Raw genomic sequence first — 21,217 nt, 5'->3', positions numbered from 1 at the left:
TTTCAGGACAATTGCAAAGCTGGCCTAGATAGCCAATAGGGTCACACGGGTCGTGACCTTTTACCTCTCTTTTCTGGACGGTATTTATGTTCCAGTCACACAATAGCAGAGGATGTTCCCTCAGGGACTCTGCATGCTCATGAGAAAGGTCAGCTGAAGTTAGAGCCTATGGAGAGGTGCCACTGCAAATGTTAGTCGAGGCAATCTAGTGTACAGAACTAAACGAGCAATAACTGTTAACACTGTTTTTAAAAAAAGAGCTGCTGTAAGCATTTATGAGTGGCAGGAATTCTTACAGCTGGCACTAGTAGCCTGTTTTAGTGCTGCCATTTATTCTGTCCATAAAGATGAGGTGTAATTAAATGGCCTCATGCTGAAGGTCAAACCCCATAGGATCATTTACTGTACCGTCACTGCAACTTCGTACGCTCAAGAGCCCCAAGACTAATGAAACATCTCTGAGGGGATATGCAAATTTTACTGACCTTTACAGTGTCTCACACTGCACGGCATAACTGCTCTACCTTAGGGACTCAGTGAAATAAAAATATAATATCTTTATATTATAAAGCTAAATGCCATAAAATGTATATGTTATGTAATGTTATTTTATGGCCTTTTGCGCTTATTAGAGAGGTGCAGTAGAGTGAGAAAAGGAGGAGGAGAAAACATGCAGTGAAGATGTGATACATGTGGTAGATAAGGATTCAGAGTAAGAAGTAAATCTAAAACTTATAAGAAGAATTAATGTAATTTTCCTGTTCACGTTGATAAGATGCAGAACAAAAAATGCAAAACTGATTGTGTGTGTGTGTGGTAACCCAATAGTGATCTGTCTGTGGGATGATTTTAAACAACAAAGTAAAATATTGTTTATAAGGAGGTTGGGCAAACAATCAAATAGTTGCTGTTTGCTTTGATTTTCTGGAGCGCTGGTGCTGATTTATTAATGACTTCATTATCAATTAAAGAAGTTCTCCTTTGAACTTTGGATGCACTGTTTTCATTGCCTAAAGAAAACAAGGCTTGCATTATGTCCAAAATTGCTGTTGTGTTATTGGTATTGCACGCTAAGGTTATAAAAAACAAGTTTTCTTGTTACTGCTGCAGCATTAAGGTGGATGATAATGGACGGGAGAGGATGATGTACCTCTCCGTAGAGGGGTACAGGCAAAGCTTGCCATCGTGCTTTTATGATACCCAGAAAAAATTACGAGAACTAAAAGCAATAGTTTCTCTTACTGAATATATATCATAAATGCTTTTATGGTCTCTGTTTCCCATATCTTTACATTTGCAATCTTCTCTTCTATTTTTGTCTGATCAAATAGTCCTGGACGGATTTTCTGTTTTTTTATTTCTAGCCATGAAAAATAGGTAGCCTCAAGTTCATCAGACATTTAGACAACCTTATTGACATCTCTCAACAATAACATCCATGACAAGGTTTGCTGTCGCACTTGCCATTGGTTTCAATTTAGAACTTTATATTTTTCGGTTAAAAATATCTATTTTTATTTTATTCATCAGTTATTCTGGTGCTTCAACATCTCTGCACTATTCCACCTCCAGGCATACACGTAATAACAAATATCCTGTCTTAGAAAGGTAGTGTCCTTCCTTGTAACGGAAAACATAAAAAATCCCAGAGCATTCATGTCATTCTTACAGGGATCATTTATAGTTTCCTGCCTCCTCTGCTGTGGTGGGGATAGCAGAGCAAAAGTAGCAAACTGTTCGGATTAACTGGCATAAGCAGGCCACCAGAGCAATGTGGCACCTCAGACTCTCTGCCTCGGTATTGTGGTAAAATACCACCTGATCTTAGGTCAGTGCCTTCAAGTGAAGACAGCATATTTTATCTTGCCTAACCCTGCATGAGTGAACACTGATCTGAGGACCCAAAGGATGGGCTGCTTCATCTCTAACCAATGTGCACAGTGCAGTTCACACCAGTTAGGAGGCTACAGTGAGCCCAGCTGCTGCGAAGGCTCAGAGTGACCGCTGTGAATGGGACCAACCAATCCAGCTTGAAGGAGATTGACTTAACAGCACATCATTGTGTCTCTTTTCATACTCTTTGAATGTTGACGATATTTCAGGATCCACTAAACCTTTTTTTTCATTGTATCCACTCATTTTTCTTTATTATTTTCATTTAAAAACACTACATGAAATTTAATTTTTCCTAATTCTATCTTGCTCAGTATTTAAAAAAAATCCTGTAATCTCAAAGGTTCAATTTCCAGTGATATTATGGTTTTCTGCATTTACAGCAGCTCGCAGGAATTCCTTGTTTTGTTTAGGGTTTTTTTTTTTTATTTATTGCCAGAACCCTGCTGTGTGTTGTGTGGCCAGTTAGCAAACACAATGGAATGGCTGTGTGACATTTCACCAGCTTCAGCGCTCCTGCTCAACAGGCATCCAGCCAGTGTCACAGCAGTAGTGACTGTAAGCTCTATCAAACAGCTCTCATGCTGAAGGTCAGACAGTGCAAGTCAGCCTCCAACCACTTCTGCTGAGGCTGGGCTGACATGAGGGATAATGGTGTTTATTTCCACCATGATCATCTCAAAGAACGGTGGCGGGAAACTGCACCCTGGATATGGACAGATATTGTTGTGTTAGACCAACTGGGGTGTGTGAGATTTTCCAGGTGTTACGGGAGGTGAAAAGCAGTTTAATTGTATGTTTGTTTGGTTTTTCAGCTTTTATATAGCTATTCATAATCACATAAATATTTACATTTGTAAATGGGCATGCAGTAAACAAAGCAAAATGTTAAAATTAAACACAAAAGCCGGCAGATGGTGAGGTCATTTTTACAGAATTTTCAAATGTTAATTAACAATAACTTTGTAATGCCCTTTCTAAGGTATTGGCACAAAGGATGGCACTGCAGAAAAGGACAAAGATTTCCGGGGGAAATCTCAAAAACAGGTGCAGTTTAACCCAGGCCAGACCAAAGCCACCTGGAAGGTCAGGATCCTGTCAGACGGGGAGTATGAAGTGTCCGAGACATTTCAGATTGTTTTGTCTGAGCCGGTGATGGCAGCCCTTGAATTCCCAGAGGCTGCTACTGTAGAGATCCTGGACCCCGATGATGGTCAGTATTGATTTTACTTCCAGAGATTCTTCCTTTCTTTCTTTTTTGGAGGGGGCTGAACATTTTTCATTAATGTTTGATGTAACTGAGTGTTTGATATCACGTGTCTGAACATTAACGCTGATCTGTCATTTTTGCAGAGAAAAAATAATGTCGTGGTTGTCATGGTTGTGTTGATCACACCCATGATAAACTAGTTGGCCACATAGCAACGCATAATAATACGCACCCTGCCTCTGCAGGTTGGAACATGAAAAAGGAATTTCAAAAAAATAAAAAGAGAGAGCGAGATAATGCATTTACAGGATAACTAGGTAAACTAAAACTGCACAAAAGTGGTTAAAGTTGACAACACAACGCTAGGCTATGCTTATGTTTAGGGGATTAATTTGGGAAATTTAAGGTCTGGAAAAAGACATCAGAGCATTTTAAATGTAGCATTTAATCTCAAGTACACTGAAATTATAGATGAACTAACTCTATCTTGAATCAAAAATAAAGATTGGCAGACAATAAAAAGTAGAAAAGTATATTCTTTCCACTAGAGATGTAACATAGTGTCAGAGGGATATGAAATAGAGATGGCCGCACTGACCTGAATGTGAAGTTATCGTACTGTAAATATGAGCGAGGCACTGCTTAAAGAACTGAACAGATGTTTCTTAGAACAGCTTGTCAGTAACAGAGATGACACGGAGAACAGCATGATACAAATGTGGATATAAATATGGATAATGTTTCTCCTCATCCCATAGGGCTTCAGCTAGTGAAAGCAAAGCATTTGCTGTCAACAGTGTAAGCTAATGATCGTGTTTAGGTGAAGCTTGTTTTGCAAAACTCGTGTCTCTGGAGGGCAATCCCCCCCCTCCAGAGACACGAGAAAAAACAAGAAGAAACCCTCCAAAAAACTGACAGCTATCTATCTGCAGTTCTATTTTTGTACCTTCATGCCTTGCACAGACATCTTCTTCGTCTTCATACGCCCATGTCAATTATCATATTATTACACTGTTCATGGTTTCTAAAGTTTTAATATGTGTTTTAACCTCTGAAGGTCAAATATACTCTGCGGGCTTTTAAAACTATATTTCATGTTTCTTTTAACTGAGAGCAGAAAAATTTTATAGCCCAAGGGCACCAATTGAATCACTTGTATCGGTGAAAAATAAATAATTTCAGACCATACTGACTAAAATAGCTCAGAGGGACGAGAGGTGAAGAGCAACCGCATAATCCAATGCAACTGTTTGCATAGGAAGGGAAAGGACAGCTCAAGTTCTAATAGCTTTTCAATGTGGCCAAACATGACACTTACTGAGAAGAATACAAACCATTTGTCTGTGGATTTCATGGCCGAAATGATAAAAACTCATTACCTCGCTAAATGTCACACATGGCTAAGAGATGGAGAGAAATAGATAGAGAGATGCCCGTAAAACTTTAAAGGAAAACAAAAGGTTATACTTTCACGTCTTCTAGCCAATTTATGCGGGCTTATTATTTTCTAAACAGCTTAATTCTTCACGTAACAAATTCCATATTCATCTGCATCAGTTACCAGGTCAATAAGCAGAACTGTTTGTTTATTATGCTGTGGAAGCCAATTATAGGTGAGATATTTACTGCGGATAAACAACAAATAGTGTCTGATAAAACATGATGGAAGCACCATCAGCAGAGCTGTAATGAAAGCTGTTGTTGGTCCCAGCGCACACGTCTGTCTAATGAAGGGTTTTGATGCAAATAATCAAAACCATACTTTGATATTCTGAAGCGTTTCCCCTTTCATTATCGCCAGTGCATTTTTATTTCACTTCAGATTATTCTTATCATGCTTAGATCATACATAAGAGATTTCCTCATATCAATTCTGACGCTACTTAGCTTAAATCATAACAAAACACCGTGTCAGAGTAATGATCTAATATCTTTATTGATGATTTTTTTTTTCACGCGCAGAGTCGACAGTGTTTATACCCTCCGCCGTCTACAACATAGAGGAAGACATAGGTGAGCTGCTTATCCCTGTACGCAGAAGCGGGGATGTCAGCCAGGAGCTCATGGTCATATGTTACACCCAGCAAGGTAACACAATAACTTTGTGTTGAAATGTTTGTGATAAATTGTTGTCATTTCTCGAGTGAGTTAGTGCTGTCCTCCACATCAGAAGGATCCCTGTTCTCAGTACTCAGTCTGATCACCTCTTCTCGGTGAAATCTAATTTAGGCTGAGGCTGAATATCTATAAATGGCATCTTTAAAGCAGAAGATGAAGGCTGTCATATTGATAATACATCTGGAGTGCTAATGACTTTCCTCCTTGCACATCAAAAGTGGGTGCAATGTGATACTTAATGCATTAGAGGAAAAATAAAGGCCATATGCTGATCTGCTTTTAATCACTGACTTGACTTGATGAAGATCAATGTTGCATTAAAAGTTTTCATTAAACAGTGACATTAAGTCGAAAGGCACTGCCTTCTGTTATAGCTTAGTTTGAACTTAGGTCCGTTGTTCATGAAAATCATACATAAATAATTATCTTTAATGTGACGAAAAGTACACTGTTGTGTCATTTTTCTTCCTGTAATTCTGTTTTCTGTCTGCTCAGTTTCTGCAACAGGCACCATCCCCACCACCGTGCTGTCCTACTCCGATTACATCTCCAGGCCTGAGGACCATCACAGCATCCTGCGCTTTGACAAGGGAGAGATAGAAAAATCCTGCCGCATTGTCATCATCGACGACTCCCTGTACGAAGACGAGGAGAGCTTCAATGTCACCCTCAGCATGCCCATGGGGGGCTGTCTGGGCTCCGAGTTTCCCACGGCGAGAATCACAATAATTCCTGATATGGATGATGGTAAGATTACATTACACTGGTCGTAAGTATGCAGTTGAATGCAATCCAGTCTCAAATAGTCAGTGCAGGTTAAGAAATTTGACTGCGGAATCAGTTTAAGGCAATTTCTGCCTGTTTTTCATCTTCACTTTTTCACGTCTGATTAAAGCCTAAAAAAAAGTCAGCATGAATTTGTTCCTTAACTAAGTTTTATTGTATCTTCAGTGTGTTTTTTATTTGTGGGCTTTAATTTAAAAAAATATTTGTAAATGCAAATTTTCACTGCATAAACTGATTCCAAAAGATAAATTCAAACAGATAAGCAGGTTGCAAACATGCTGGTATAGATGTGAACGTGTGTTTGATTTTTTTTTTTCCCTGTATGTGTTTGTGCTTGCCTGCCAGTGTCTCATAGAGAAAGCATTTGAGTGTGCGATTCTTCTTCCTGAAGGCAAAGCCTTTATCTCATATCTGCAGGCTCAGACTGGAGGTCTGATAGTCTCCCATATCTTCCTGACGCCTCTTTGTTCCCCAACACCTGATGGCCTTATCCACACTTCTCTATCGCTCAACAATCTCCACAAGCACTGCTGTGAATTCAAGACTCTATGATGCCAGGCAGGCAACACCGCAGCTGAAAAAAAAAAGCAGCACATTTGCAGAAGGGTCTTCCCTTGAATGAAAATTTATCTGAAGCCATGTAATTGCAAATGTGATGTAACGTTCAATTTAGAATTCTAATAGTCAGAAAACTTAGCCAACCATTTATTTTGTGTGTGGCTAAAGTTAGTTAGCTTCACTGAGATTTTTTTTACTACTTTTAGTTAGTTTCATTTCCCATTAGTGAAACCTCAAATGCGTTCAAACCCGGATGTTTTTTATGTTTGATAACAGTCCTGTCATTCACGCTGTTGACTTTAGTTTAGACAGCTTCTGAAATAATATTACCTGTGACCTCAAATGTTTAGCAGCACAGAAATATTCAGTGTTCCATTTCTCGACAATAAAAAAGTAGTAGTTTTTGTTTTAGATCATGGCCAAAAATCACTGCCAACAAGTGCATGAACCTGTGTCACGGTGACTCCAGCAGCAGTTTTCAATTCAGTTTAAAGCCTCAATCTGTGTCAAAGACTTTTTCGCCCATTCAGTTCCCAGGGTACCTGAGGCAGCCACGCTTCAAGTGTGTTTCTTTGACCTCCTTGAGGATGGAGGAAGTTACTAAATTAGAAAGTTTTTATACTGTAGCAGTGTGCGGTGTAACCTGAGAGTGAGCACTAGGCATTTTGACCTCCACTGCTTGTGGGTACTGAATCGAGACTGCCAAAACAGCTGCTGTGAGGTAGAAATTTTTAACTGTATGTACAACAGTTAGTCCTCACAGCAGCCATCCTGCTTCACAAAGGGATATTCTTTCACTGCAGCTATTGAATTACATTGTCACAGTCTTCGTGGACGTCTTTGACTCTAACAGTATGAGACATACATGTCTTAACAACCACCAGAGATTCTACCGATTGGAGATCAAGAAAGAATATATCTGTCTTTTACTGACTGTCTGAAAAAGTCTCATAATGCTGTTGCTTGTCTTTTAAATAAAAAAAAACAGGTTGTGTGGCAAATGAAGCAATTGGATTGTAACAGGTATCACACAGGATAAGATAAGAAAACTTAGTTTGCTTTAGAAGCGATCTCTAAAGACCAAAGTCCTCTAGTGCTGCACAGCTTCTTATAACTGATGAATAACATGTTTGTGCTGGTGCATTACTGAAAGCTGTGAAAGGCTTTGAAATTATCCATCTTGCGTGTGTTATCTTAGCTGTTACAAACTCATCTCTTACCTAAATAATCCTTTCTCGTATCACCAACAGAGGTCTCATTATAAAATATCCAAAAAAATAGTCACTGTGCTAATTTGACACCTGCCTTTGCCTACATTATAAGTCCTCAGTGTATTATCAAACAGAGAAAAGGAGAAAAGGATGCTCAGGGCATCATAGGATTAACTCGACTCAGACTGACAACCAGAATTAACAGTCTGCGCTCTATCTGCTGTCATGTTCTCTTTGCCTCTGGCTTGTGACAGTCAAAATATTCTTATGCATATCAGTTGTCAGAAAGCAATGAACTCACAGTAGTGCGCCTATACAACATAATTGTATGGAGTGCAGTATACAGCGCGCTTTTGAAGAAAGTTCCTTTGTGTTCATTTTGCTGTTATTCTTAAGATCTGGTTCTTACTGTGGAATCTTTTAGTGCCACATGCAGCGAAACAGTGCCTGGAGCTGCTGTCTGACAGGTTTGCACCTTATTACAATGACACCATTACCTGACATCAGATCAACCACCTGTACATGCAAATACACACAAAAGGTGCTTATGCACATAATACGTGTAAAGTAGGCACAGCGAGTATAATTTCAGGATTAGGTACCTAATGTTACCGGCAACCACTGTATAAATGGAACGTGAAGAGCAGGGAGAAATAAGGTCATGTCGACCTTTCACTTCTGCCTGAAGGAGGTGATTATTAAATGCCTTTAATATTGATGGAGAAGTAAATGGTAAGTAGCTCTGAGTCAAGCAGAACAAGACCAATGAAATATCTGAAAGAGCAGAGAGGCGGCGGGAGATTCAGTTCCACTTCAAATTTAGCTTTTCTAGCTAGGTATTAAATTCAAGTATGCAATCCAGGTTTGCTTCAGTATATAAGAGCTTGAGGCAAATGGGAGCATCGCATCCTTCTTTGTTATCCCTCTTGTAGGAATGCCTGTCAAGCGGGTTCTATAGGAGGGAGGTAGGAGTCAGATCCTGGCTAAGCACCTGCCCCTGCCTGTGAGAGGTCCGCGCAAGGACTTCCCAGGAGGGCTCAGAGTAGGTTTGCCAGCTTGTGGGGTCAGACAGTTATTAAACATATGCTACTGATATTTGCAAAAAAAAAAAAAAAGAAAGAAAGAAAAAAAATAGAAAGAAAGAACTGAAGAGAAAAAAAGGAGGGGAAAAAAGCAGCTGTCTTCTTTCCAAGCTGGAAAGCTTTACTGCTGCAGTGAAATATGAAGCACGCACCAATATATGCACTCCCTGCTCTGTGCAAACACAATCCTGGCCACCTACTGCGGTGGCATGTGCAAGAAACCACACGTGCTGTAGAAGGTGGAGTTGCTATTGTCTGCCAGTAGTCTGATATTAATCAGACAGTTTCTGGAATTCTAAATTGATTATGTCTACAGCTTTTATGCCTAAATGAGGTGAAGTTTACTGCAGTAATAACCAGGTTTAAAGACCCGTGGCACAGAGAGAAGACCTGTTTTCTTTCCGACCAAAAAAAGCATTTTACTAATTAGCACCGATGCAGAGATGGCACAGAAACATATATTCAATGTATATAATATGCATGTACTGTACAAATGGCATCGGGCTCCCTTTCAGGAACAATTAAACTGTCAGGCTAGAGGTGGAAATACAACAACAAAAATCACTCATAAAAATGAAACAGATACTGAGGAGCAGCAAATTAAAAAGCTAAACAGAAGCCAAAATGTCCTAATAACAAGTGAGGACAGACTGTACTAGCAAACTGAAGCCAAGAGAAGACAGCAGAATGTAACAATGAAGGAAATGGTAAACAACAAGAGAAGCTACAAACTGACAAGCTCTATAGAAATTTAAAAGGCAGCGCGGTAATTAACATGAAACGGTGCCTGCATATGCTCAGAAAGGTTCAGGTGGTTTCTATTACTTATACTGAGATCTAAATGCAAAGCGTTTCACAATCCTTTTCTGTTCTCTTCTCATCAACAGAAATACACACTGATGCAAAAAAAAATACACACTACAGAGCTACTGCCCTGTCATAAAAAACTGGAAAAATCCCTTTCGGCTCTGAGCTTATTGTTAAACGTCAGCTTATTGTTAAAGACCTGTGGCACTGAGAGAAGACATGTTTTCTTTCCAACCAAAATATTCATTTTACTAATTAGCACACCTTCACCCACAGAGAGGGAATAAAAGTAAGGCAATACCACCAGACTCTGAGACGGCACAGAAACTGATATTCTTGTTTTTGAAGGAAATTTGACTGATCCATCACTTAAAGTCTCCCCAGGTGGTCTCTGGAGTTGTACAATTTTACATATTTCTATGTTAGTCTGGTGGTTTTCTCTTACTCTCACTCGCTCTCTGTGGGTGAAAGTGTGCTAATTAGTAAAATAAATGTATATTCTGGTTGGAAACCACATATATTAAACAATAAGATAGATTGTAGCAATAAATTACAATAAATATATATGATTACTACTTTTCCTGGACACATTTAAATCTTGTAGATTATTAGCACTGAAAGGGATTAAGGTTTTCAAGCTGTCCGGGTATTCTGCAGTAACAGGAACATCTGCAAACCATAGAATGCCTGCTATTTTCCCAGCAGTAGACCATCTGCGCATAAACGGCCACATCCTTACAGACTCCACTCTGGCTTTTCCTGTGATGGTTCGGAGAAACTTGTCCTTTCTTGCAGCGGTAATTGCTGTTTGATATTGACTTTGCATCCGGGAAAATATTTTGGTGGTTGGGAGTGAAAGACATGAGAATGCTTGTACAGCAAGACTTGACTGGTGTGTTTATCATCTCGTGTCACTTGGCCTGTAAATTTCGCACTGGTTCTAAAGGTATGATTATGACCTGTTTGAAAGATGGGCGGGTTCAGTGCATGTGCTGTACATCCTGGATGGGGATGAATTGAGGAAGACCTCTCAAACCCTGTCATTATGTCTCACCTGGATTCCCGTTCGTTCTGATATAAACAGATGTCTTAAAGCACTTAAGCAGAGAAGTGCTGACTTCAGTCGTCGGCCTTAAGAGGCTCAATCTAGACCTTGCTTTGAATTTTCAAGCGTGCATTGCTGTCAGCCGTTGTTAAAGTTGTTGATTTTCCTGTATTGAATATGGAGCTGATTTTGTATGCATTTTCTGCTGCAGAGAGATTTGTCTAGCACACAGTGGGCAGAAGTGCATTTGCCAGGGCTCAATTGAATCTCACCATTAGACAAGCCACTTAACGCTGTGGGAATGTCATGCAAAGTTCAAGTGAAATCAAGCAGTCAGTGGGAGCGCAACAGTCTCCTTAGGGATGTCTGCGTCTCTCCTTGTGCCTCTTCTTTTATACTATGTTCACTCATATGCAACAGTAAGGATATTTCTTTGTTTGCTATTGTGTTTCCGGCATATTACACAATAATGGGACGAGCACAATGATTAAATCAAAGGGCCTCTTACTTCTGATCTACATTTTTATGTTTAATTTCAAAAGAAGAAGCCCTGTGGCTTTTTGCTTTTATTCCACATTTAAAGTTTGTTCCTCTGTTTACAAAGATATGGGATTTCAATAGTTTACATGATTTTGCATAATACAAATAGGTCTAAATGTGCATCATCACCACTAACATCCATGTAATCTTAGATGTGCTTTGAGGTATAGGAGGCTACTGCTCGTGAATCAAGGATACGGTGGCTTACCTTTCATTTAATGAGTCATAGTTCTTTGAAGCTCAGTGTTTGTCTTCTGCACAAACCTTATCTGATTACTGGGCTAGTACAACAGGGCCTGAGTTGCTGGCTGCTAACCTCAGGTTAGTAGATCTGATTACTCTTCCAGTTGAGGTCCCACTGCAGGCAGCCAAAACCATCTTTGTTTGTTCTCTCTGTGGGTAGAAATTCTGGCAGCTGCAAGACTCTTGATGCACCACTCTTTGTCTTGGCCATGCTCTCAGAACAGATTAAAGCATAAAAGTCGTATGTCCTTTGCTTACACTTAGGAATAATATTACTTCAATCGCAGAGATGGTTTCTCTAAGAACCATGAAACCCCAGGCTTTGCTTAAAAGACCCGTTCCTTTTTTGAACTTGTCTTTTCTTGCTAACATCGAGCAGTTGCTGCCACGGCAGACTGCATCAAAATATTCAAGATCTTCTAAGAGTCAGATTACTTAGAAGTATAATGTGGTGAAAAATAATAAACACTTTTCCCTGATCTGTAATTGAGCCTGGCAGCACTATTGACAGTTAATCTCTGTCACTAATTCTCTGTTTCCTTGGTCTTGCGTTTTGGTTTCACTAGATAACATAATCATAACGCATAACAGCATGGATTTGGTTAGGTTTTCTTTTTTTTCATTGCGTTTATCGCTCCGTTCCACATATTCAGTTTTGCCCCATACTGTGTGATGAGAAACAGCTAAGTACCTTTTTGTAGGTGTATTGTCATGGAAACCACAACTCTGCCCATGGCCACTGACATTCACTTAATTTATTCATTATTTGGTCACAGTAGCTTTTGAAAGCCCAAGGTTTTTACTGCTCAGTTGTGGCTCTCATTAGTGATATTAACTACAGTACTGTGCAAATATCTTGAGCCACCTCTCATTCCTTTATATTTTGTTGTATCTACACATAACAGACAACTTGGCAAAGAAACAATTTACATTGTCAAAACGTATTTTTAGGTACTTTGTTACTAGCACCTTTTTGCAAAAACAGTCTGCACAGGCATTTGACAGCAACTATTATTTGTGCACCAACAAGATGATTTCCAAAGAGCTATTAGCTGAAAACATTGCATGTCTTGACATGCTGTGCAGTGTGTCCTTAAAAACAGTGAGCAAACTGGACAAATGGGGGAATTTTTTTTTACCTGATTTTTCTTTTTAAGAAAAATGAGAACCACATATGAGGATATTTGTTTAAAATTTTAATAGAAGAGTGGCAGTATAATGTCCTCGTAAGTGGATATCAGGCCCTTGTAGAGCAAAAATTAGTATTTTGGTCTAGACAACCCAAAATGTTATGTCCACATATGTGGACGCCAGGTCCTAGGAGGTTAAACAAAAACTTGACTGAGTGGCAAAAGGTCTTATGGAATCCAAATGTAAAACTTTTTGTTCATTCATGTCGTTATCAGTATGTTCAGTTGTGAGCAGTACTACAGGGAGTGTCTACAGCAATCTGTATTAAACCCCCCAAAATTCTTACAGCATTTTCTTAGGAGAATGTCCACCAAAGTCCAAACCCTTACACAACCATTTCACCTGCAGCATAACATGCTGGACATCATTGCGAGGACACTGGTTCTGAAAGAGTTAACTAGAATAACAGTGGGTGAGTTTGGCTGCAGTGGAATCTCAGCTCAGCTCATAGAAACACTAATTGCAGTCAGGCAGGCCTGGGCTGGCGTATGGAGCTTTACAACCCCCCAGACCTTCTGTCAGGCCTCCTGTCTGGCTCTCAGACCCATCGCTATCAAAGTGAGCTCCACCAGGACAAAACCAGCCGTCAGGTTTCTTTTTTTCCCTTTGGATACTTGTCACAGTTATAGGAATGCCACCAAAACATCGTGCCAGGAAGTTAGAAAGCGCTATTTAAGGTCTACAATTACTGTGTTCGCTACCTGCTGCTTTATTCAATGGAAATGTTCCTTTAAAATCTCCTGTAATCAGAGATAATTTTACAGGTTATGCTACCTATTAAAAGATTCAACTCAGCAATTACACCAGACATTCAGATATCCTGTTGTGATTCAGGTTGAAGGTTTTTTATGGTCTGCATTCTCCCACGTGCTTTTCCTCATGTATTTTTTCTCTCGTTTCCAGATCCCGTCTTCTACTTTGGCAACACAGACTACCACGTGGATGAGAGTGATGGCTACGTGGAGGTGCAGGTGTGGAGGACAGGGAGTGATCTTTCCAAAGGAGGAACTGTCACAGTGCGCTCCAGAAAGACAGATCCGGTCTCAGCTGAAGGTATCTGCTGGTCCCCTTCTCTAACGGCGTTGTCTAGTTTATTCTTAGATAAATGTAAATCACAGAAAACAAAAGATTTAAGATGTCACATTGATAGCCATTTTGAGCTCAACTGTGCAAACAGATTTCAGCACTGAATATGTTGAGTGGATGGCCTAGGGGAATGTAAACACTGGTTAAAGGTGGGGGGAGGGGAGCTAGGGCTTTTCTGTTCGGACCATGTCTTATACGTGCTGGATCTACACATTGTTGTGAGGATAATGACAGTCTGACTGAGAATAGAGCTTCAGGAATGCATGCCAATTGTTCTGCTTGTTCCTAACCGCTTTCGACTGTAAGACTGGTTGCTATCCCTTCAAGTCTGCCCTATAGCGTCTATTATCTGGTTCCCCCAGGCAGTCTTCTCTTCTTTGCACAGATTCCTAATATCTCTACTCCTGCTTGCTTTTTAACTGCAAAAATAACCAAAATCTAATCATATGCAGCATGTTAGAAATTCAGACTCACACTTACACACATAAGTGGGTCATAAGTACATGAAAAAAAAGCCTGGGGGCAAAGTTTGAGCTCTCAATACTCAGACTCTTCACGGAATAGCAGATGAATAACCCGTCAGCACTCAGGGAGATGTCCAGATTCTAGCAGTGCTGCTTTAATATCACAACAAATTCCAATTGTTCATGCCTATGAAACATGAAATAGAAACAGGCATTTTGCTAGCATGAAGTATAGAACTTTTCAACTTGCTTGCAGCCTGAGATTCACAAATACATTATGAACATGAGAGCTGTTGTCAAGAAAAATATGGTCATGTACTGTAGTTGATTTTTGCTATATGCACTACGTTTTATAAACACTGTTCTTTGAAACACGTCTGACCTATATTGTGTTGTGGCGCAGCTGGTGTGGATTACGTGGGGATCAGCAGGAATCTAGACTTTGCACCAGGGGTCACCATGCAGACAGTTCGTGTGACAATCCTGGATGATCTGGGTCAGCCAGTGCTGGAAGGGCCAGAGAAGTTTGAACTGGTACTACGGATGCCAATGAATGGGATCCTCGGGGAGCCAAGCAAGACTGCTATCATCATCAACGACTCCGTTTCTGACTGTGAGTGAAAATATGGGATGCAATGAGAGCTTATTAACATGGCCACACTTATCTTTATGTATTATTTCTGATTTTTGGATTTAGTGCCAAAGGTGCAGTTCCATGAAGCTACGTATGTGGGCAATGAGAACTTGGGGCAGATCTCAGCCACTGTATACCGTAGCGGTGATATCAGTTACAAGTCCACAGTACGCTGTTACAGCAGACAGGGAACAGCACAGGTCATGATGGACTTCAATGAGAGGCCTAACACAGACGCTTCTATCATCACCTTCTTACCAGGTTGTGTAGTAAAACCATGCACATGTCCTCTTACATGGTTTGTGTGTGTGTGTATTTCTTACCTGCCCATAGTATTATAAAACACCTTGTGCTATATAAAAAAAATGAATTAAATTGGAACATTCAATTCTGAAATATAGCTGGAATGGTTAATTACTCATTTGTACTTTTTTTCAGGAGAAATTGAAAAACCGTGTTTACTGGTTTTGGTTGATGACACTGAACATGAGGAAGAGGAAGAGCTCCGTCTTGTTTTGGGAAGCCCTAAGAGTGACTCTCCATTTGGAGCATCCATTGGAGAGCAAAATGAAACACTCATCAAGATAAAAGATGATGGCGACAGTAAGAATCCTTTTTTTGGGCTAAAGACACAGTGTAAAGGCTTTTGATATCATTATAACACATTTAAAGTTAGATTAGATCTACAATAGTGTTTTTTAACAGATCACAAAGGTTGTGCCCACTGTGACTGTAATATATGGTATGTGGAAATGTCACAGTTATACTTTACTGTCAATATTTCATGGTTTTTCAGAGGCAATTATTAGTTTTGGAGAGACCAAATTCAGTGTGACTGAGCCCAAGGAAAGTGGCCAAGTGTCTGTAGTAAGGATCCCAGTGCTGCGTGCTGGAGACACATCCAAGGTCTCTGTTGTCCGAGTTCACACCAAAGATGGATCTGCTACCTCTGGGGAGGACTACCATCCCATATCTGAGGGTAAATAATACTGCCAGGCACTTTTATCCCTCTAGCACAATTCTGAAATTTGCTCGAAAATATATTTGTCAAGTGTCTTTCCTTTCTCTCTGCAGAAATTATTTTCAAACAAGGTGACAGAGACCATTTTGTGGAGGTGGAGATTTTATATGATGGTGTAAGAGAAATGAGGGAGGCGTTCACTGTGCATCTGAAGCCTGATGAGAACATGGTGGCAGAGACAAAGGTGAAAGCCAAACTAAATTAGTGTTTACCTTTAAAGCATCTAATTACCACGTTATCACTTTGCAATCAGTAATTTGTTCCCGTTTAAGAACCTCTCTTAATTGCTCTTATTGTCAATCAGCAGATGAGTAAAGCCATAATTTATATTGAGGAGACCAACAGCATGGCAGATGTGACATTCCCCTCAGTGCCCAGAGTGGTGTCGTTGCTGCATTACGATGACCCTGATGGAACCAGGGGCTCTCTGCCTGTGGCCGGATACCCAGTCATTTGTGTCACTGTATGTCCTAACTGATACTATGATAAATAGATAATTGTTGTCATTTTCTGTGTTAATGGTTAATTTAACAAAGCTTTGTGTCTCACAAGTCCAGATGAAATCTCTTAATGAGGTAGTATTTAACAGATGTGCACACTTTGTTTATTACGAGCTACCTTCAGGGCTCCTCGCTGGCATAAAGAAACAATTTTGCTGTAGGTTTTGGTGGTGAATTTCACTTAAATGTACTGTTTCTTTTCCCATTTCCAGGCTTGTAATCCTAAGTACCTAGACTACGACAAAACAGGCTCCATCTGTGTCAGCGAGAACATCAACAATACCCTAACTCGGTATCGTTGGCTCGTCAGCGCCCCCACTGGTCCAGACGGCGTCACCAGCCCGATGAGGGAAGTTGACTTTGACACCTTCTTCACCTCGTCTAAAATGATAACTCTGGATTCAGTCTATTTCCAGGCTGGTTCTAGGGTTCAGTGTGCAGCAAGAGCTGTGAACTCTAATGGAGATGAAGGTCTAGAACTCACTAGCCCCATAGTATCCATCAGCACGGACGAGGGTGAGTTTAGTCCATTCGCTAACTTTGAACATTTAGTTAACCATAACAAAAGCTTGAACTGTTTTTTAGAGAAATAGAATATTTGATGTTGCTTTGTATTTGTCATGGTTGCAGGGATGTGCCAGCCCCGTGTTGCAGGCACAGTGGGGGCCGAGCCCTTCTCTGCTAAGCTGCGATACAGTGGAGCAGAAGACACAGACCACCCCAATCTTATCAAACTAACTGTCACCATGCCTCACATTGATGGTAAGCAATTCCTGACTAAAAATTAAGTCTAATAGGAAATTAAGACTAACCCTAACCCATTCGTGTCACTGATCAATCATATTCTTTTAATAAGAAGTTACTTAAGTTATTCACCAATTATTAATGTGTCTGCTGTCCAACTGCTACATGTGTGTCTCTGTAGGTATGTTGCCTGTAGTATCTACACGGCCTCTGTCAAATTTTGAGCTGACGCTTAGCCCCGACGGTACCCGTGTCGGGCACCATCGCTGCTCCAACTTGCTGGACTACACTGAAGTTAAGACTCGTTATGGCTTCCTCTCTGATGCCACCAAAAATCCAGAAGTAATTGGCGAGACTGCACCTTACCAGTACAGCACTTCCCTCAGGGGATCCAGCACACTACGATTCTACAGAAACCTTAACTTGGAGGCTTGTTTGTGGGAATTCACAAGCTACTATGACATGTCTGAGCTGCTCAGCGACTGTGGAGGCACCATCGGAACTGACGGACAGGTAAGCAGTCCTGCCTTGGAGGTCTGGCTCACCTTTGAACCCGTGGCTAAAACAAGCCTTGTCCATTTGCCTAGTTGTTTTTTACTTTGAAGATGAGGTAAATCCTGGCAGATAAAGACGACATTGTCTGGAGATCTCTTCAGTTCCTGAGAGGACCAGGGGTTTTGTCTTGCTAAAGTAGCAAGTCTCCCCGTTTTCCTTTTTTTTTGCTATTGGCACATATGCCTTACAGGCATCAACACTTATATTTCACCTTGGCAACATATTCTTAATTTAAGTTCAGTTAATTAAAACAGTGTTGATAAAGATGGTTTGGAAGCATACGGGGGGCAAATCATGGTAAAAACCTCCTCTACAATCCATGCTGATGATTATTAATTCATGCCCTACAGCACTTGCAAATATATTTTGGCTCTGAGGATATGTCGAATTGTATATTGGTTTGCTATTATAATGGGAGATACTTATTTTTACATAGCTCCGGGTTTATTTAATAACAAGGGCATCACCCAGGAGATAAAAGCCTTTCTCAACAAGTGGAACTTTGTTGCCTTAAGTTATGAGATCTAAAAGTGAACACAGCAGAAATAAACACGTCTTAGCAAGTAAGCAGTCTGCTGCCAGTAACATAAACTTGATTGCATATTTCTTTATTTATTAGTGACCACATTTATCGGAGATATTATTTAAAAAACCAAACAATACATTTATAAGTTAGGAAAAGATATTAATGATGTTTTTTTCACTGGTATACATTTATATACAGGACTTGTACTGTGTATAAACGTATAGAGTCAGGCCTCACAGGTTCACTTTGAGCATCAGTGGAAAAAGGAACAGTCTTTTTTGTGGCTGCCCTGTGACCCAAGTGCTCTTCTAAGTGGGCAGGCTGGCTGATTGGAGACAACTCTGTGCAGGTCGGGGCGACTGTCATGTCACAGTGCAGGGCTTAGTGCCCAGCCTAACAGGCCACAGGAATCTATTAAAGCCCAGCAGGTTGTGTCAGAGGCCATTCTGCAAATCGTTTGCCTGAGCTCTAAATGCCCAGAGGCGTAGGCACGTCTCCACATGAACACAGAGCCAGTGCAGGCAGGTACCGCTCACAGGTCAGAGGAAAGTGCAGATACCAGAGACTGCTCCCACTTTCACCACTTTGACCATTTTAAGACAGCTCTTTTAGAGCAGGAATGTTTCCAGTGAGTCAGTATCTCCAGCAGCAGTATCACATATGTAGAGCATTATTGCAGCCACATAACAGTTATAAAACTGCATAAAAATGCAGTCATATCTTACTGCTATACATCTTAAACTGGACTTGTTGGTGTCAGATTTCCCTGTAAAGTGTCCTTTAAGTCCACAGCACACACATATACTGTACACATGACTACATGCGTGTTATTAACTTCAATAACATGAAGCATTTTCAAAATATACCTTAAAACAGCCACAATGGCAGAATATTATCCCTCATTTTCTTTGTGAGCTATTCTATGTGATGATGTCGTGATGTTGTTATGTCTTTGAACCTCAGGAAGAAGACCAGGTTCGCCTTTGAAGTTTAAATTTAATCTTTGTCACTGCAGGTGCTTAATCTGGTCCAGTCCTTTGTGACCCTACGAGTCCCATTACATGTGTCATATGTCTTTCACTCCCCCGTGGGAGCGGGAGGATGGCAGCACTTTGACTTACAGTCGGAGCTGAGGCTCACATTTGTGTACGACACTGCCATCTTATGGAGAGATGGAATCGGTAGCCCGCCAGAGGCTGAACTACAAGGCAAGATTTGAGCTGCTGTTTGCAACAAAGATTTAACACAATAATTTTATGTCATTTCTACAATCTAAGGCCCTATAAATTAATGAAGTATGCAACCTAAAGTAGTCTGTCACTGTCTTTGCAGGTGCCCTTTACCCAACCAGCATGCGTATAAATAGTCAAGGACAACTAGTTGTCAACTTCCGCACAGAAGCTCGATTCAGAGGCCTGTTTGTGTTTTCACATCCAGGTATGTCACATCAGTTATATAATATGCAGTTTAAATGCAATGCTGCTCTTTAGCACGTCATAATATGTTTCAAAAATGTAAAATAAACAGATTCTAGAAGATGTTTAGTGTAAAAAAGGGTGACCACGGCTTTGCAGATTTTACCTGTGGCTTATATTTAACTAATGATATTAACCAATAAGGTTGTTTTATGTTTGCTTCTGATGACTGATGTCTTTTTTCCCCAACAGCTTCACCACTCACCTCCATGGTTATGTGTCCTGAACACCCTGGTTTAACCTTTAACCTTAGCCTTGTCAGGACTGAGCCAACTTACAGCCAGCCTATCCAGCAGTGGATATTCATCTCTGATTTTGCTGTGAGGAGAGAGTTTGCTTTTAAAAACAGCCGCATTTGTTTTCTCATTTATTTTTCTTACACTTTATTCTTAATTAATCAAATTTTTCCACTCAGGTGCGTGACTACTCTGGCATGTACACAGTGAAGCTCCTCCCCTGTACGTCCCCTCCCAGCCTGGAGTACGCAGTCCCTCCTGTCTGCAATCCCAGAGAGCCTCTCACCTTTGACCTGGATATCCGCTTTCAGCAGGTAATTCCACCTTGTCTAACAAGTTACGCCTGCATCAGATTTAACCATTTATTCAGAATGAAATGTATTTGTGTTTAGTGGCTACACTGTTTAAGTGATAAACATTTTAACTACTGTGACAGCAATGAAACACTATTACAAAACCCCTAATTATTTTTTTTAAAAATGTCTTAATTAAGTGGCATACTGAACTTGGTAGTATGGTGCCAGTGGATAATTTCGTTTTTGCAGTTTCTGGATTAAATTCTGTGGCTATTGTTTGCAAATGCAAATTTTTTTTTTTTTTTTAAAAAGCAAATTAAAATTAATCACCATCACATGTTTTGGAGATTGAATTTCAGAAAATACAATCCCCTCTCTGACGTTAGAATGGGGAAGAAAGGTGTTTAAGTGACTATAAACGTGGTCTTTGTTGGTGTCAGATGGGCTGGTTTGAATATTTCACAAACTATTAATCTACTGGGATTTCCCCACACAAACATCTCCAGGGTTTACAGAAAGTGGTCCAAAAACGAGAGAATATCCAGTTAGCAGCAGTTTTCTAGGTGTTAGAGGTCAGAGGAAAATGACCAGACTGCTCCAAACGAATGGGAAGGCAACAGTAACTCAAAGAGCCAATCATCTCTGAACACAAAAACACATCAAACCTGTCAGCTACAGCAGCAGAAAACCACACCAGGTGCCACTCCTGTCAGCTAAGAACAGGAAACTAAGTCTGCAAAGTAAAACAATTCACCAAAATTACAAAATAGAAGGTTGGAAAAATGTTGTCTAGACTGATGATTCTCTATGTTTCCTGCAATATAAGGATGGTAGGGTCCAAATTTGGCATAAATATCATGAAAGCATGGATTCATCTTGTCTTTTACCAGCAGTTCAGGCTGTCACGAAGCTTAAATCTTCTCAAACTGGTTTCTTGAACATGACAACAGTTCACTTTACTTAAATGGCCTCCACAGTCAACATATCTCAGTCCAA

At 40.3% G+C, this 21,217-nt stretch overlaps 1 protein-coding gene across 2 annotated transcripts in view; it reads left to right on the top strand.

The window, feature by feature from the left end:
- The window catches only part of frem2b (FRAS1 related extracellular matrix 2b), a 49,445-nt gene that overhangs the window by 23,723 nt on the left and 4,505 nt on the right, over positions 1 to 21,217 (top strand). Inside the window, exons 4-20 of one of the 2 annotated variants that reach the window (XM_040037400.1) lie at positions 2,876 to 3,106; positions 5,066 to 5,191; positions 5,717 to 5,968; positions 13,588 to 13,737; positions 14,638 to 14,847; positions 14,932 to 15,129; positions 15,307 to 15,471; positions 15,665 to 15,847; positions 15,943 to 16,073; positions 16,194 to 16,352; positions 16,602 to 16,905; positions 17,020 to 17,151; positions 17,315 to 17,646; positions 19,230 to 19,422; positions 19,547 to 19,651; positions 19,882 to 20,009; positions 20,105 to 20,239. In XM_040037400.1, the coding sequence (XP_039893334.1) occupies positions 2,876 to 3,106; positions 5,066 to 5,191; positions 5,717 to 5,968; positions 13,588 to 13,737; positions 14,638 to 14,847; positions 14,932 to 15,129; positions 15,307 to 15,471; positions 15,665 to 15,847; positions 15,943 to 16,073; positions 16,194 to 16,352; positions 16,602 to 16,905; positions 17,020 to 17,151; positions 17,315 to 17,646; positions 19,230 to 19,422; positions 19,547 to 19,651; positions 19,882 to 20,009; positions 20,105 to 20,239 (3,134 nt within the window). The remainder of the gene's footprint in view (positions 1 to 2,875; positions 3,107 to 5,065; positions 5,192 to 5,716; positions 5,969 to 13,587; positions 13,738 to 14,637; positions 14,848 to 14,931; positions 15,130 to 15,306; positions 15,472 to 15,664; positions 15,848 to 15,942; positions 16,074 to 16,193; positions 16,353 to 16,601; positions 16,906 to 17,019; positions 17,152 to 17,314; positions 17,647 to 19,229; positions 19,423 to 19,546; positions 19,652 to 19,881; positions 20,010 to 20,104; positions 20,240 to 21,217) is intronic. The other variant, XM_040037401.1, reaches the window with a different exon arrangement.

This window comes from Simochromis diagramma, unplaced genomic scaffold (assembly GCF_900408965.1).
Source record: "Simochromis diagramma unplaced genomic scaffold, fSimDia1.1 OVJJ01000463.1, whole genome shotgun sequence".
Lineage (NCBI taxonomy): Eukaryota > Metazoa > Chordata > Actinopteri > Cichliformes > Cichlidae > Simochromis > Simochromis diagramma.
Note: the sequence above shows the minus strand (reverse complement) of the source record. Positions and strands in the feature narration are given on the sequence as shown.